The 16,645-nt window shown below is 43.5% G+C and overlaps 1 protein-coding gene across 1 annotated transcript; it reads left to right on the forward strand.

The window, feature by feature from the left end:
• Positions 1–233: 233 nt before the first annotated feature.
• LOC104666826 lies at positions 234–1,966 on the forward strand. The gene is made up of 2 exons (XM_010368964.1): positions 234–257; positions 367–1,966. The coding sequence occupies exons 1-2, from the start codon at positions 234–236 to the stop codon at positions 928–930; spliced, it is 588 nt and encodes a 195-aa protein (XP_010367266.1). The 3' UTR covers positions 931–1,966.
• Positions 1,967–16,645: the final 14,679 nt, after the last annotated feature.

Consider the following 16,645-nt stretch of genomic DNA (forward strand, 5'->3'; position numbering starts at 1 on the left):
GCGAGACTCCGTCTCCAAAAAAAAAAAAAAAAAAAAAAAAAGGAAAGTATTTAAAAAGTGCTTAAGTGCTCTGAAAAGTCTGAGATGTTATGCAAATAGTGCGGCATTATCCTTATTTTTATTATTAAAATGAGCGAGACTTTGCCCTGACCAGCGAAGAATTGACTCACTCAGTTTTGGGGGAGGGGGCGGAGGAGTGGGAGGAGAGGGGCCACGCTTGTTTTCTCCGAGGGATGGGAATTTCCACTCAGCTGGAAGTAATAAGCGCCCGAGGCTTGGGCCTCACTGTCTCCACCCCCGCTTTCCCTTTCCTCTGACCAAGTGACAACTGCTCGGAAACAGACAGGACAGGGAATCTTAAAATAGAGCAGCAAATATTCGCGGCTTGCCGCCCCAGGCTGGGTGGCGCCATCAGCAGCTTGCGCAGGACACACAAGTCGGTTCACGCGCCGCAGCCCTCGGCCCCGGAAGAGCTGCGGCTGCGGAGCAGTGAACGCCTGCCTACCAGGGAAAAGCAGTCACCAGGAACGCGGCGTTTTGGTCGGCTGCCCATCGCCAGCCCTGTCCGCGCGAGATGCTCTGCTCCGAAGCTCCCGTGAGCTCCGCGGCCTGCGACTCCGGAAGGCGCAGCTCTTCCAGGAAGCAGCGGCGGCCCCACGGGCCCTCTCAGGCTGCGGAGAAAGGGCGGGAGGCCGCGGGGCTCTCCCGGACTCAGTGGTTTCGGAGAAACTCGACTTCCCAGGCTCGCAGGGCCAGTTTGGGATTGTTACAGAACAAAACGTGGGCTGCATAAAGTGCTCCGAAATGGAGCATCACCTTGAAGACTGGGCCCTTGGCTCTGTGACCCAGCAGACCCGAAATTCCGATCTAGCAAACTTTCAGCCTGACCCTAGGGAAAGGATCGCTCCCAGACTGTGGGGGTGGAGGTGATGGGACAAAGATCTTAAAATCCTGAAAAACAACCGTTATTTTCAACTGAATTTCTGCTAAGTGCATTCATTCATAAGCACTACGTGCCTGGCGCTCTTCACGTGTATTAACTAGTTTAATTCCCACAACCCTAAGTAGGGGCTGTTAATCTCACAAAGGCAGAGCCATCATTCAAAGCCAGGCAGTCTTGGCTCCAGCCTCTGTGGGCTTAACCGCTACCCGACGCCAAGCAGCTCCTAGGAGCCTGGCAGGGAGAGGCATGGTGAGAACAGCAGACGAGGTCCCTCAAGTAGCTTGCATTCTGGAAGTGAAGAAAGATCGTGAACAAGTTTCAAATTGATAAAATAATTGTCAGTGGAGATTCATGCCATAAAGGAAGTGAGTAAAAGGAAGAACTACTTTCAGTAAGATGGTTTGGGATGAAGTTTCTGTTCATAAGGGCAGAAATGGACTCTCTGACTTAAAGAGAAAAAACTATGTTAAGAGTTTGGGGTAACCCACGGAATTATCAAGATGTCTCAGAATACAGACAAGAACAAAGGGAAGTTCGGCAGCCAAAAGTCCCTCCACTAAACCACTTTGATGAGGACAAAACAGGTGATACTGCTGAAAGCTAGACACCACATCCTACTCCACAACCAACGCTGGAACTCCCCAGACACCCCGCTGGCTCTGCCGCCCCTAAACCGGATGCGGCAGCCACCGCTGACCCTACAGCGTATTCTCCACCACCCCATTTCTTTGCATTGCATCATCACCTCCTGAGTGTGCCTAATCGGCACCCCGCTGCTTCTGATGCAAAATTCCAAGCTGTACTGGGCAAACGCGCAGCCTCTGGCACCATTCCCAGTGCTGCTGAGCATGCAGACCTGGACACAGTGGAGGGGGAGGGCTTGGTGGGGAGGGGGTCTTACAATTCATCCACTCTATTGAAGGCCCCTCAAACACACACTACCCAGTTTGGCTGGTGCAGCCTTTTCTCTCCCCTCCCGATAGCATTTCAGCCTCTCTTCCAATAAAAAATAGTAGCTACTAATTTTGAGTGCCTGTTTATGTGCAAATGTACCACAGAAGTAAGCCTTCATTTCTGATGGTACCCCTTGCAAGGTAGTTACTACTCTCCCCATTTTCAAATGCAGAATCTAAAGGCTTAGAGAGGTTAGGAATCTTGTTCAGGTTCTCTGGAGTAAGAAGAGGTGGAGCCCAAATTTGAACTCAGGTTTGTAATGCTCTGGGGACCACACACTCCCTCCTAAGGAGAAAGGCAAAAAAAATTAGCACAGAAGTAATCCCTGCTCCAAAATCCCAGTCATGACACGTCAGGAGAGGGGACGCTCCATCTGAATTCATGACCACGGGCTCTACAGCCCCTGACCCTGCCCACCACCTACAAACCCTCCTGACACCCTGACCACTGCAGCCCTCCCAGCCTCCCAGGTAGATGAGCTCTGTGAGGCCACTTGGTTCCTCCTGTGTCAAGGTAGACTCCTCCACCCCGCTGACCTGTAGCCCTCATAGCTTCCATAAAGGTCCTCTGAGGTTCTATGGGTTTACACTGCTACAGGTAGGGCTCACTTTACACAAACGCATATGTGAGTTGAATGTTTGTGAACTGATTCTATACTGATAGGATTACATCATCATTTCAAAAACCATTGTTAATCTCCACCTGCTCTTCAGCTCTCATTGACAACCAGGCACTTTAGCTTAAGGTTTTATTGCCCCCACTTCCTTACTTTTCTTGGCAAGCAGCAATCTATAAATCAATATTTAAATATACCAAGGAAGCTCATCATTAATGGATTCCCAAGGGGATCATCTTATAAAGTGAAAAAATTACTGCTTGATAAAAAAGATCATCCCCTAAGACATTTGTATTGTGAATTTGATTTTTTTTCTTGGCTTTTACTAATCAGGTTGCATGCATATACTTAGTGGTGTAGTAATATATCAGTCCTTTAAAATGGGTAATCTGATCAAAAAGAATGAGGAAAAAGAGGACAGACAGAGGCAGTAAAAAATAAATATGGATTTCTGGGCCTTTCTATTACTGGTTAGATGTGGGCTACCCCAGCCAACCTTTCAGGACTAGGTTTCTGTCATTGCAATATAGAGCAGAGTCTTTAGTGTACATCATGAGGCTGCCATGAGATTTTAATGAGGCACTGTTTAAGCACCTGTGAGATAAGCACGAACTATTATTGAACTGCAATCTGTGTGCACCTATGAAGAGAGAAACATATCACCTCTGGGTGTGGTGGAGAGGTTGCTGCCCCCTCTTGCTATGTGCCCTCCCCTGGGCACATATTTTTTTCCCAAAGTGCCAGTGCCTGAGTCATTTCTAGCAAGTGGTGGGGGGTGGCATTTCATCATTCACACTTTTCCCCAAGACCTGAGAAAACACGACAGGCAAACTGACAATAAGGTTGAGAATTGTCTCTGGCTGCTGCTGGAAATCTACACAGAAGTGTTTCTCCTGGCAGCAGACAGCTGCTGTGTTAGGTGTGAATCAAACATGCAAACCTCTGGAGATTTTTCTTTCCCTTCTCTGAGACACAACTTAGCAGAATTGCTGAAAATATGGTGACACACTGTCTCAGCGCTGGGGCTTTCAGGGAGATGGAGGAGGGGAGCGAGGGCTGCTGCTCACTAGCACTCAGGAGAGAGTCCAGTCCCTTTCAGCATCTTCCTGTGTGCCTCACTGCTCTGAATTCATCTCTCTTTTTCACCCCGCCTTTCTGGAACTGACAGACTCCTGCCCTGGATTCCTGTTTGGGACTGTGATTACATCTCCAGAGGCAGTGGGGCCCTGCCTAGAGACCCCTGGGCAGGGTTTGGGAAGAAAGTGAGCTTGATTCCCCCATCTTTCCCATGAATGCTAGAATTAAGAACCCAGTTCATGTGTGCATGCCTATGTATATCACATGTGTGATTCCTAAACGAAAAGATTGAAATTCTCTCCAGAAATGTCAACAGCTTCAGCTGCATTTATTTAGCTTTCCCATTGTAGAGTTGGTGATTCCCAGATGATATATGGCTACAGTGATGCAGGGAGAAGCATTCTTCAGCCTCCTCCAATGAGAGATACAACCTAGACCCAGAATGTAGAGACTGGGGCCAGTCAGGGAGCCTAAGAAGCCTATTCGGAACTCCTGCATTTGGAGCCTAGGAATTTATTTAATGTCACTATTACTTAATACACTTGGCATTTGTTTAAATGCAAATGGTGCATACCAATTATGAATCTCAGTCCACAGACTGTTTTTTCTATTTCCTATAGCTTAACTTGATTTCTCAAAGTTTTCCCTGTGCAGACTGTTAGGCAACAAAACAAACAAACAAGAAATCAGACCTTCCCAAGGTACCTCTCCATGAGTGGTACCAAGATTATGAGGCTTTATACAATGCCAAGGCACCAAATAGTGAGTGTGAGTGATCCTCTGGTATTTGGTCTTCTGTCCACTCAGGTTTCTGCTGAGATAGCCAATCCCTCTCTACATGTTGCTCGGGTCTGATGGCTCTCTGCTACTCCGTTATTTCTCTTGGTCTGTATGAACCTCTTGCAGTGCTGTCTATGGACCCCTTGCCCTCTCAGCCACTCCTCTCCAGCTTCTCGCTGAGTCCCCAGGGATGCCCTGGAAAACAGACCCAGGTTGCTTCTGCTTTAATAATCCAGAAGCTATTTATTCCTTCATGTCCCAGCCCCAACAGAATCTCTTTCCAATGGAGAGATCAAACCACTCCAGAGAAGAGACCAGATGCTGACATTTGGTCTTCCCCATGGAAAACAACAGTGAGTTGCTGTAAAAGTCCTGCTTACACACGCAGAGGTCACACTCTTATTGCCTTGGTTTTAAGTATGAGTGAACAATCAAGGATCACCAGACCTTAGAGCAAAGCCCTGAACTTCAAAGAAAGAGACTAAAATAAACAATAAAAAGGAACCAAGAGAAACAGAAACAATTCAGGAAACAGAATAGAAGGGAAACAAATTAAAACAAAACAAAACCCATCATTCATATCTTCAGGGAAATAAGAGAAAATATTGCATCTATAAAACAAGAACAGAATTTTGTTTTCTAAGAAACAGAGAAAAATTATAACCTCTTGGAAATTAAAAATATGATACCAAAAAAATCAACAGAAGTGTTCAAAAACAATGTTGAGGAAATCTTTCAGAAAGTCAGAAAAAAAGGGACATTAGGAAATAATAAATTAGAAAATTAAAGGATAAAGCCAAGATGTTTCATTTCTAACTAATAGGAATGCCAGAAAAAAACAGTGGGGAGGAAATAATCAAAGAAATGCTCTAAGCAAGCCATCTCCAAAGTGTCAGTCTCCACACTGACCAGGCTACCAAGCACTCAGCTTATATTGAATATAAAAACAGACATCATTATAAATTTAGAACCCTAGGATACAAAGGAGGTCCTAAGAACTTAGAGACCGGGGATCGAGGGGGATTGGGGAACAGACCGCAAACAATATACGGGAATTGAAATGACATCAGTCTTCTCAATGGTAACATCGAACACTTCCAAGGTTCTAAGTGAAAATAATAATAATTATTATTATTATATTTTTAATAATAATAATAATTTTTTTGAGACAGAGTCTCGTTCTGTCGCCCAGGTTGGAGTGCAGTGGCACGATCTCAGCTCACTTCAACCCTTGCCTCTCATGTTCAAGTGATTCTCCTGCCTCAGCCTCCTGAGTAGTTGGGATTACAGGTGAATGCCACCATACCCGGTGAAAATTATTTTCAACCTGGAATTCTATGTCACCCAATTCAAGAGTGAGCAGAGAATGAAGATTTTCAGTCAGAAAAGTCTCGAGAAAATGATCTGCCATGTAGCCTTAGAAAGCTACACTAGAAAATACGTAAGTCCATAAAACAAGAAAGAGGATGGAGTGAAAGACAGAACTCGAGGGATAAGAGGAAGGTGGAAGGAGTTCTCAGGAAGTAGGCAAAGGAAGGGTAGGACAACAACGGGTCTAGAGAGCAGCCAACCTTGAATAAGACATCGAAGAGCTCCAGGAAAGATGTCTCAGAGGCAAAAACAAATCTGATAGACTTGACAATGTGGAAATGTTATTGAGCCATGTTTCACAGAGCTGTGGGAGCACATGGGAGGGCTTAGTCAGGTGCTGATAGAAAACTAAACGAATAAAAATTAGAGGCAATTACTAACTCCAGGAAAAAAGAAAAGAAATATGCAAGAATGTACAGGTAATTATGATATATTACCCAGCTTAATAGTAAACAATATTTGTATAATCACAGTTACAAAAGCTTTGTTAACCAGAAATTGGGGGACTAGGGAGCTAACAGAAAAGAGGAAAATGTACATGATTTTAATAACTTCATTACCATAATAGGAAGTCTATAACTAATGTCTGAAATTAATGACTCAAGAGACAGCCACATACTCTGTGAGTTAGAAATATAGGGGAAGTACCAGATGAATACCTTAACGTTGAAAGTGGTTTCCACTGGGGAAAGGGAGGTGGGGCAGAGGGGAGGTGAATAAGAGATAATTTTACTATTTTTTTTCTACATATACAACTTAAAACCACTTGCCCAGCAATACTTTTATTTAAAATAAAACTATGTTAAATAAAGTTTAAAAACAAACCCTACTGGTTATGTATGTAAAACAGACACATAAACAAATCAGTGAAGGAAAAAGTTCCAGGTGCTACCTGTGCACAGGTAAGATAGGGGTATGAAAGAAAGAGTAGCCAATTCCATCTTGGAAGGGCCAAGTACTTCCTGACTCCTATTTTCCCTTCTTATTCAGAAACACCACTGCCTATGTGCATCTACAGATTTGGCTCTTTTGAGAAAACCTGAGGATCAAGGTAGAAATTCACCAAACAGCTGATGGAGAGGCAGCGAAGTCTACTGGCCAGGAGCCAAGAGCAGAGTGCCAGACCACCTGGGTTTGAATCCTGGCTCTGCCACCAACTAGCAGTGTGATTTTGGACAAGTTACATACCCTCCTCGCCCTCCTCACATGTCCCTACCTCATAGGGTTATTTCAAGGATTAGATGAGTTAATGTGTCAAGGGCCCAGAACAATTCTTGGTACATGTTCTCTCAGCAGACATGAGATGAACCTGCTGAGTGCAGGCACTGGATAAGCACTGGAGGGCACAAACAACCTTAAGCATGCCCCTGTCCTCCAGGAGATTAAGGAGGGGTAGGGGGGTGGTGCAGAAGATACAACTGTAAATAGCATATTATCAGCAATATCGTCTAGGTGGCTAGTTGTAGAATGAGGGGGGCCAGTTTCCTACAGAAGTGGCTGTTAAAATTTGCTCCATGAGAGGGTCTGGGAGACACCTTTTGGATTTTGGCCCCAGTACCCCTCTCTAGAAAGTTTCTCTTCCCCTCTTGCATCCACGTGGTTGCAGCAGAAATGCTGTGCTCTGATAATGCGATCTTGCCTCCTTGACCAGAGTGGGCACGTTCAGATTAACCTGGGCCAATCCGTCTCTTACCTGGGAATTTTGGATCCCAGGCTGAGGGATAGATTTGTTTCCCTCTCGGTGTCTTTGTGTTAAGACTGATGATGTAAATGTGGGAACTATTGACCATTTTTTGGCATGTGAACTGGTAAACGGAGAACTATCTGCAAGAAAAGAGAAAGGTAGTGCACAGAGAGAAACTGAAAAAAGGAGGAAAGATGGGGCTTCTGTGTTCCTTAGGGTTCTGCTCACTGTTTCTGCTCACAGATTCCATGGGGTGTTCCAATATTCTCACCAAAACTTCCTTTTATTCATGCTGGTTTGAGTTGAATTCTGTTGCAAACCAAAATTTCTCTAATAATAGAAGGAGCCTCCCCCACTTCTCCCTCCTGTATAGGCAGCAGAAAAATAGATCTGACTATATTCCCTGGTCTGGCAAGACATTTGATAAGTCTAAGCCTGGAAAAAACCCCAAAGAGTCCCTAGGGTTGCATCAAAATATAACCTGGCTCTCGGCCCAGGACAGAGCAGCTCTGGCTTCCTAGGGAAGGGTTAGGACTATGGGAAGAGATGAAAGGAAGGACCGGAAAAGTTGAGGTCCTGGGTTGGAGTGGGAGGTGAGAGCATTTGCAGCTGAGGCTCATTCAAGCTTGAAGTGCAGAGGCTGTGGTGGGAGGGCAGGAGAGTGGTACAGAGAGAGGACCAATAGCCATGGCAACAGGAGGGTCTTCCTTTGCCACTGAGGCAAAGGTGAACTTGGGGGGAGGTAGCCAAGCAAGGTGTAGGGAGAGGTCAAGTAGGTGGCGGTCTTTGTCATCCATGTATTGTGTCCTTTCCTGCACATTGTATGCTGGGCAGCAACATTTTAGGGAAGGGAACGAAATACTTGATTTTCAGGGACCTGGCTATAGAGGTGAGTCATGGAATTATGGGATGTTCCCATTGTGCTCCCTTGGGCAAATGTGGCTGAGAAGTCCTCAGTCAGCAGGTGAAAGCATCATTCAAAGCTACAATTGAGGCAAATACCAGTGATTACAGCTGATTGAGAAATCTAAGAAGACTTCATGGAGGAAATGGACCTTGAAGGATGGATAGGATTTAGACAGTTAAAGGCCAAGCTTTACAGAATCCTGTAGCTAGATATTATTCCTGTTTGTAGTTCTATCTCTCACAGTTCTAACACAGCAGATGCTCAAAAATGTTTGCTTAATTGAATTGGATTCCAGGTATAGGAAACAGTATAAGTAAAGTCAAGGGATGAGAAAGGGAGTGGGGTACATGTATCGAGGCCTCAAGGAGAAATCCTATTTGTTGGTTACAGCAGGCACAAAAGGAATCAGTCAACGGAATATGTGCTGAAAAAGAAAGCTGAGACCAGAGCTGAAACTTGGAGATGGCTGACGAGTCCTCCAACTCCCGGAGGACAGGGAGAGGCCAGAACATTTATCCTGGCCTGCCTAGTGATGGGCTCAGGGCCTATTGCAGGGTAGGTGCACGAAAACTATTTAAATGAATGAAAGAATATAAAAAGTTACCCATTAGCAAAAAGTTCACCACTGTGTTCCTTCAAATCCAATATCCCTTAGTCCATTTAATTTAGGACTCGGTGCACATGAATTAGTTTGCACAAAATTTTTAGAATGAAAACCATGGATGTAATAAATGCTTTGGCACATGAATCTGGGTCTGAATCTCACTTAACCGTTCAAGGGAACACTTCTTTTTGATTCCTGTGTTTTCATGAGAAGGGGTTGCCCTAAAGTTATAATTGTGGCCTCTCTCCCCAACTTTCCCCCTAAATTTAGTAAGCCCTACCCATACAAGTAGCAACTCATTGCTTGGTGAGTTGAGAAAAAGGAACCAGACATACCCACTTCTCTTCAGGAGTGGCCTGTCCCCAGGAGACCCACAGTTCCTACTCTACGGTAAGTTTAGTGGAGCCTGAGAGGAAGTCTGCAATTTAAGAATTAAGTTCAATTCAGGAGAATCTATTAGCAGACCCATTTGGCAGCATGTAGCTCTTAACCAAGTCCTCAAAACCAGCTTTTTCTGTAATAAAGATGATGTTTTCATCATCAGATGTCTGACTCCTGTGTCAAAAGGTTCTGAACTCAGGAAGTGAGTGAAAAGCAGAGGTGTTAGTTATTGGCTCCCTCAAACCCCAGCTATTACTGGCTTGAGAATGTCCTTACCAGGAAAATGGATATGATGATAATATCCATTATGTGCAGCTTAGTGAAGATCGAAAAAGATAATATGTTTGATGTTCGGTAAATGTCTGTTCTCTTTACTTCCCTGTTTGAAACCCTCTCTTTTAAGCATTTTCCCATGAAGGCAGGGGGATATTGTACCCCTCTGCATATATTCCCTCTATACGTCTAGTATGTATTTGGATGTTCTGTAAATGTTAAAAAGGTGGAAATGACTATGGCAGGAAGGCCCAGCAAGTGAGTCATTTATGCCCATATTTTTAAAAATAGCTTTAGTGAGGGATAATCAACATACAGTAAACATGGTTGAAATGGACAACTTGACAAGTTTTGACATAGGCAAACACCTAGTGAAATCATCACAATCAAAAGAGTGGACACATCCACTACCCCGAAAGTCTCTCATGCCTCTGTGTAATCCCTGCTCCCCTCCTCCCCACCCTCCTAGCCCCAGGCAACAACTGATCTGCTTTCTGTCACTATGGATTAGTTTGCATTATTTAGAGTTGTATATAAATGGCATCATATAGTATATTCCCTCTTTTTTTCTGTCTGTCTGCTCATATTTTTGAAGAGCAGTAAGCATTCATCACAGAATGCTGAAATACTGATCTTGGAGCCCAGAGTCCAGGACTGTTGTTCTGGTTAGAGAGCAACATGTTGTTTGACCTTGGACAAGTCATATAACCTTTCTGTGACTCAATTCCCCTTATCTGCACTATGGTAGGGAATAATTGTGTCTGCTCTACCCCCCAGATTTATTTAAGGTGGAAATACTGCATAAGGTATAATACTAAAAAATGGATAATGCACAAGCCATAAAGTATTTATGTGTAAGTAGCTAGATGATATTTGGCAATATTAATGTGTGTGTGTGTGTGTGTGTGTGTGTGTGTGTGTGTGTGTGTGTGTGTGTGTGTGTTCTACCTAAAATTTCCTATTTCCTTTCATTCAAGCAAATAGCTGATTCTGCACCTGATTTTGTCAGGCAAGGATTGTACACAGTAGAAAAGCAAAAGTAGCCTGCAGATTTCCCTGGCTTTGGATTTCCCAGACCTAAAGCCTTTAGAAGAGTTCAGGTTTACAGAAAAGGAAAAGGAGAAGGAATCTGTGGGTTCATACAGATGGTATCTTAGGGAAGTGGAGGGAAGGGTAAAGTGAACACTTCTCAGTAGGCTCTGAAACAGTCATGCCTCCATCAGCATCCCTCTTGCCCACCTTCCTGCTGATTCCTCCAGTACCTGAGCCTTTCAGGGACTCTTGAGGCAAAGAACTTGCCCCTTTTCAGTTAACCCCCACCCCTCCCTTCCCTGCTCGCCCTTTGGGCTCAGGTTTGGCTTCCATCCTCTCTGGTGAGTCATTTGTCATTCCTCCCTCTGCTGTCTGTCTTCATGTGGGTTACAGATGTTATCTAGTTTCACTGAGCTAAAGTTGATTTTGCTGTTTCTTATTCTAATTGTTTGCCTGTTGTTTTTAAGAAAGAAGGGTACAGAAAGGACTCAAGTCTGCCTTCTTTCAATAAGAAACTAGTGATTTATTTGCCTAATATGTTTTAAAATTTGACTTTATTTTTTAGAGCAGTTTTAGGTTCACAGCAAAATTGAGCAGAAGAGACAGAGATTCCCATAGATTTCTGGCCCCTAAACATGCACAGCCTTCCTCATTATCAGTATCCCCCACCAGAGAGGTACATTTGTTTTAACGGAAGAAGCTGTATTGGCACATCCTTATCACCCAGAGTCCATAGTTTATGTTAGAGTTCACTCTTGGTACCCTGCGTTCTACAAGTGTGGACAATGTATAATGACATGCATCCACATCACAGTATCACACAGAGTAATCTCTCTGCCCTAAAAATCCTCTGAACTCTGCCTATTCTGCTCTCCAAAGCCTCTGGCAATCACTGATCTTTTTACTATCTATAGTTTTATTTTGCAGAATGTCATTGCCTAACATTTCATATTGAGATATAATTTACAGAAAGCAAAATGCTGGGATCTTAGCAGTTTTAATTCAAGAAGTTCTGACAAATGCATTCATTCATATAACCCACCTCAATATTGATACATGGAACATTCCCATCACCCCAGATAGCTCCCTTGTACCCTCTTCCAATTTCCCACTGCCACCCTGTCCCCAACCAGGCATCTACTTTCCTGATTTTTTTAAAACATAGATTAGTTTGCCTGCTCTAGACTTTGATACAGAATGTATCAAATTTGGTACAGATACTGATAATGAGGAAGGCTGTGCATGTATAGGGGCCAGAAATCTATGGGAATCTCTGTCCCTTCTGCTCAATTTTGCTGTGAACATTTCTGCATCTGGCTTCTTGCACACTACATGTTTTTGAGATTCACCTGAGTTGGTGCATTTATCAGTAGTGTGTCTTTTTCCATTGCTGAGTAGAATTCCACAGTATGACCACACCACAATTTCTTATTCATTGTCTTGCTTGTTTGGGTTGTTTCAAGTTTTTGCCTATTGTGAATAAAGCTGTGATGAACGTTTGCAGATATGTCTTATTGTGGACATACGTTTTTAGACCTGTGAGTGGAGTAGCTGGGCCATACGGAAGGCATATATTTAGCTTTATAAGAAACTATCAAGCTGCCTTCTAAAGTGCTTTGTACCATTTTACATTTATACCAGCACTGTATAAGAATTGCAGTCATGCTACAGCCTTACCAATCCCTTTCTGTTATCTGGATTTTCATTTTACACATTCTAGTGGATACATAGTGGAACTTCACTGTGGGTTTTGGCATTATTTTTCCTAATGGTCCCTAGTCCCTGGAAGACCCTCTTACAGCTCTGAGCAGGGGCTCTTAGCACTCTTTTTGGTTGTCATTTATATTTCACATGTGCATCTGTTTATGGGCAGGAGAAAACCATTATGGTAATACACTAATAGTAATGTGCGTTTCATGTTTACAGAGGGCAGTAACTGCAGCTCACTGGGAGATTGCTCCCTAGCAAAGAGAAATATTAATATGTCATTTGTGAACTTAGAAAAGAGGCCTCCAGGGCCGCAAGTGAAGAATTACATAACCATTGACATCTATGGAAATCTAGCTGTCTCCTCATGGCTTTAGTGCTGTAGATAAAAATAATTTGGAGGCAGAGAAGGGATATGAAAAACATTGTATAACTAAAATAGGAAAATGTACTTGGAGATCCATGGAACAGAGAAGGGCACAGGCTGTTTCCAATTCTGGCACCACTGTTTACAAAGCAAACTGTTGGCAAATTATCTGATTTGCATTCTTCTAACAAGTGATGGTGTTCACCAGATTTTGATTGGTTTATTGGCATCCATGTATATTATTTTGTAAAGTGTCTGTTCAAGTCTTTTGATTAATTTGAAAATTGTATTTTGTTTGTTTTATATTGAGTTGAAGGAATTCTTTACATATTCTTGACACAAGTCTATTGTCAGATATATGTATTACAAATATCTTCTCCCAGTCTGGCTTCCCTATTTATTTCAACAGTATTACATGATAAGTGGAAATTTGCATTTTTGATTTAGTATAATTTATCAGTTTTTGTTTGTTTGTTTTTGTTTTTGATGGAGTCTTACTCTGTCACCCAGGCTGGAGTGCAGTGGCGCAATCTTGGCTCACTGCAACCTCCACCTCCCGGGTTCAAGCAATTCTCCTGCCTCAGCTTCCCAAGTAACTGGGATTACAGGAGCCCACCACCACACCTGGCTAATTTTTGTATTTTAGTAGAGATGGGGTTGCACCATGTTGGCCAGGCTAGTCTTGAACTCCTGACCTCAGGTGATCCAACTGCCTCAGCCTCCCAAAGTGCTGGGATTACAGGCGTGAGCCACTGCACCCAGCAAATTTATCAGTTTTTTTTTCCTTTTATGCTTAGAGCTCTTTACATCCCAAGAAATTTTTGCCTCTCCTCAAGCCATTACAATATTCTCCTGTTTTTGTCTAGAAGCCTTATGGACATTGTTGCTGCTTGAACTGGCATGGCCTCTGAGAAACCCATGAAGGGCCTATGGGGGCAATGGTGAGGTCCAGCCAACAGCACTCTGGCCTCCCTCCTCCTCCCCTACCTTCTCTGCCTCTCCCTTCTTCTACCTCCACTTTAATCAAAGCAGCTCCCTTTTCATTTTAGGTATTGGAGTTTTAACTAAAGTTTTCTTTAACAAAAATATTTCCCCCTTTTTAAAAGTCTCTCCACTGAACTGTAAATTCCTTGAAGGTAGAAACCATGCATATATTATTCTCTTTTGTATCTTTAGCTATATACAGTGCCTGCGCACATTGTGAACACTTAATAGAAGCTTTTAATTGAAATAAATCAACCCAAATGTGGACTGGAAAGACGGGCTCTGTTCAGTTTAGCCAAATCTTACATAAGATATATTCCTGAGTGTCCAATCTGGGTCGGGCTCCAGTGAATGGAGAAAGGCTCCTATTGGGAGTGAGATCAGAGGCCTTCTCCTGCAGCCGGCCCCATAGGAAGCAGTAATGAAAGCATCGCCTTGCTCTTACGTAACCTTTTACTATTTATAAAACACTTTCATATACTTTATCTCAAAAAAGAGCTCCCAAATATCAACCCTACTCACAAAGACACAAAGACAAGCAAACATCCCAGAGTTTCAAATATATGGGAGGGTCGGGGAGAGGAGAAGGCAGGCCGCATTTTCAACTAGGACAAAATTCAGCTCCTCTTTTGCATGGTGAGCAGGGCACCCAAAGGGCCTTTTGATTAAACTCTCCCTTCTCTCCCAAATTCTGACTGATGCTCAAAATCTCACCAAGTATTCTTCCCAGCTTGCTGTAACTGAGGTTTTTGTCTCAGCTAAATGCAAATGTGGCTGTTGTGATGGGCACACGTTAGTCATCCTTCATTTACCATGTAGTGTGGCAGGACTGGCTCTGTGGAAAGGTCAGTAATGAATGGCAGGGATATTTCTAACTGAGCTGGGGACCTCCAGAGCCACCTTCCCCTCCGAAGTCTCATAGCTGTGCCCTGGTCAAAATCCGCAGACACCACCCCCGCCTCTGAGTTAGACAGGCAGGGGTGACCTAAGATACAGGATGCCCTCACTTCCTGTCTGTGGCAGCGGGCAACGCCCACTGCCATCAGTCACCTCCACCCCCACTCCTGGTTTCTGCACCCACATTTTCACTGTTTATCTCTGGATAACCCCATCTGACCTAAGAAACTGTGGCAAGTCTGTTTCTTACCTAGAAAAATGAATATTTGGAGACATTCAATGGTTAGATACTGTGAAGATTTTTTTTTTTTAAGTATATAAAAAGCTTAGCACCATGGCCAGCACATAGTGGGTGTTCAGTATATCTCTGTTTTGAAAATAAATGGCAGCGTTCACTCCAGGCTTTCTGTCTGTCTCACAGACTGAATCATGCTACTGGGCTGGGCTAAGTCACATTTTTGGTAAAAAGAGGTAACTTTCTCCAGCCAAGCCTAACAATCTTTAAAAGGCCTATGGTTTATAAAATCACCAATGCCCCTAATCAGTCCTCTCCCAGCTTCCCTCACCATCAGGGCTCTCCAGAATTGCTGTTCAGCGATCTCTTTTCCCTCCTGGGACTGCTCTGATTGCCCCATTCCCTTGGTTCCATGTGGCACACGGTTGAGAAAAGAGGCACCTGTGTGTGTGACTTGTCACATCTTTTCCCGGCGTTCTGCTCCAATAGCTATGGGGCTCAGGAGGCATGGATGGGAATCAGAAAACTGCTTCCAACCCCATGAAAAATGTCACCTATCTGTCCTACCTATTTGCCAGCATTGAAACTCAAAGTAACACTTTCCTGCCAAATCTAGATAAAGCCATTTCCACTCCAGTTGGAGTGAGTGTGCCAGCCAATCTCCCAGAGGGAAACTAGGGCTCTGGAGAGGATATGGGGTTCAGATTCAGCAAATGTTTTTGGAATGTCCACTCTGTGCCCAGTGTTGCGTTGGTTGTGAGTGTGTGGGTTTAGTTTACATTCTAAGCATTCCAAGTTGCATTACACAGATGAGAAAAGCAGGGCTCAGTGAGGCTAATCAACTTGCCCACCTACAGCCAGTGAATGAGAATCTCAAGATTTTACAAGATTTTGCAGCTCCAAGTTCAAGTCCAAGGTACTTTCCATTAAGCCCACAGATGTCATTTCAGGTGCAACCTCAGGCCACCTTCTCCAATATCCTCCTAGAATATTACAGATCACAGAGTCTCTCTCCCCTCCGAACACCAAGAGTATGGCCATGTGTCCTTTCCATCTGTGAGTGAGCCTCACAAAGGAAGCCACCGAGGCTCAAGAGTTGTGTCTTCTTCTTTCATCCACTGATGGCATGCAGGGCACACAGGAAAACAAGAGTGTTTTGGGGGTACTGAATAGTCTCAAAGAGCCTTCTCATATAACCTGTTCCCACAACTCTTAACATAGGACAGAGAAGATTTATTTGCTCTGGGGTGGAGCAGGAGAGTAGAGGAAGGGAGGGAAGAAATGGAAGGAAGTTAGTGGGCGATTTAGGATTCAGCCCTAAAGAATCAAAGCACTAAGAATCCTGAATTATAAGAAGCATGATAAGGTCCCTGCTTGGCTAGGAGAGTAGAGAGATTAACTTTATTTTTGAACACCTACTGGATGACAGCCAGTGCATTAGTAGGTCATGATGTACATTATCTCATTTAATGCCATCGCACAATCCCTGCAATCATATTTGTTAATAGACTTTAGTGCACAAAATTGAATTAATCTTTATAATCCTTGATTCATTTCATCCTATACTTATTGGTGCATGCTTGGGTCTTCAATATTTATTTGTTCTCTCTTTCAATCATTTATTTTAGTGATTTGGTGAATAGCCTTGAACCTATACCCAACCCAGGAATTACACTGATGATAACTTACATCTATTCATCTGCTTCTTTCCCTCCCTTCCCTTACCCAAGCCAACCCCATCCCCAATCATTTCCTTGCTCTCTTTTAGATTTATTTCATATATATGGAAACCTTAAAATATATTGCTTATTTTGATTATATTTAAATTGTAAT

The sequence above is a fragment of the Rhinopithecus roxellana genome, chromosome 8 (genome assembly GCF_007565055.1).
Source record: "Rhinopithecus roxellana isolate Shanxi Qingling chromosome 8, ASM756505v1, whole genome shotgun sequence".
Classification (NCBI taxonomy): Eukaryota; Metazoa; Chordata; class Mammalia; order Primates; family Cercopithecidae; genus Rhinopithecus; species Rhinopithecus roxellana.

Excerpts from the sequence above, each read along its gene's own strand:
- LOC104666826 (XM_010368964.1), top strand. The coding sequence starts at position 234 with ATGGGAATTTCCACTCAGCTGGAA. Across the intron at positions 258-366 it reads GAATTTCCACTCAGCTGGAA|AGCAGCAAATATTCGCGGCT; the intron begins GTAATAAGCGCC and ends ATCTTAAAATAG.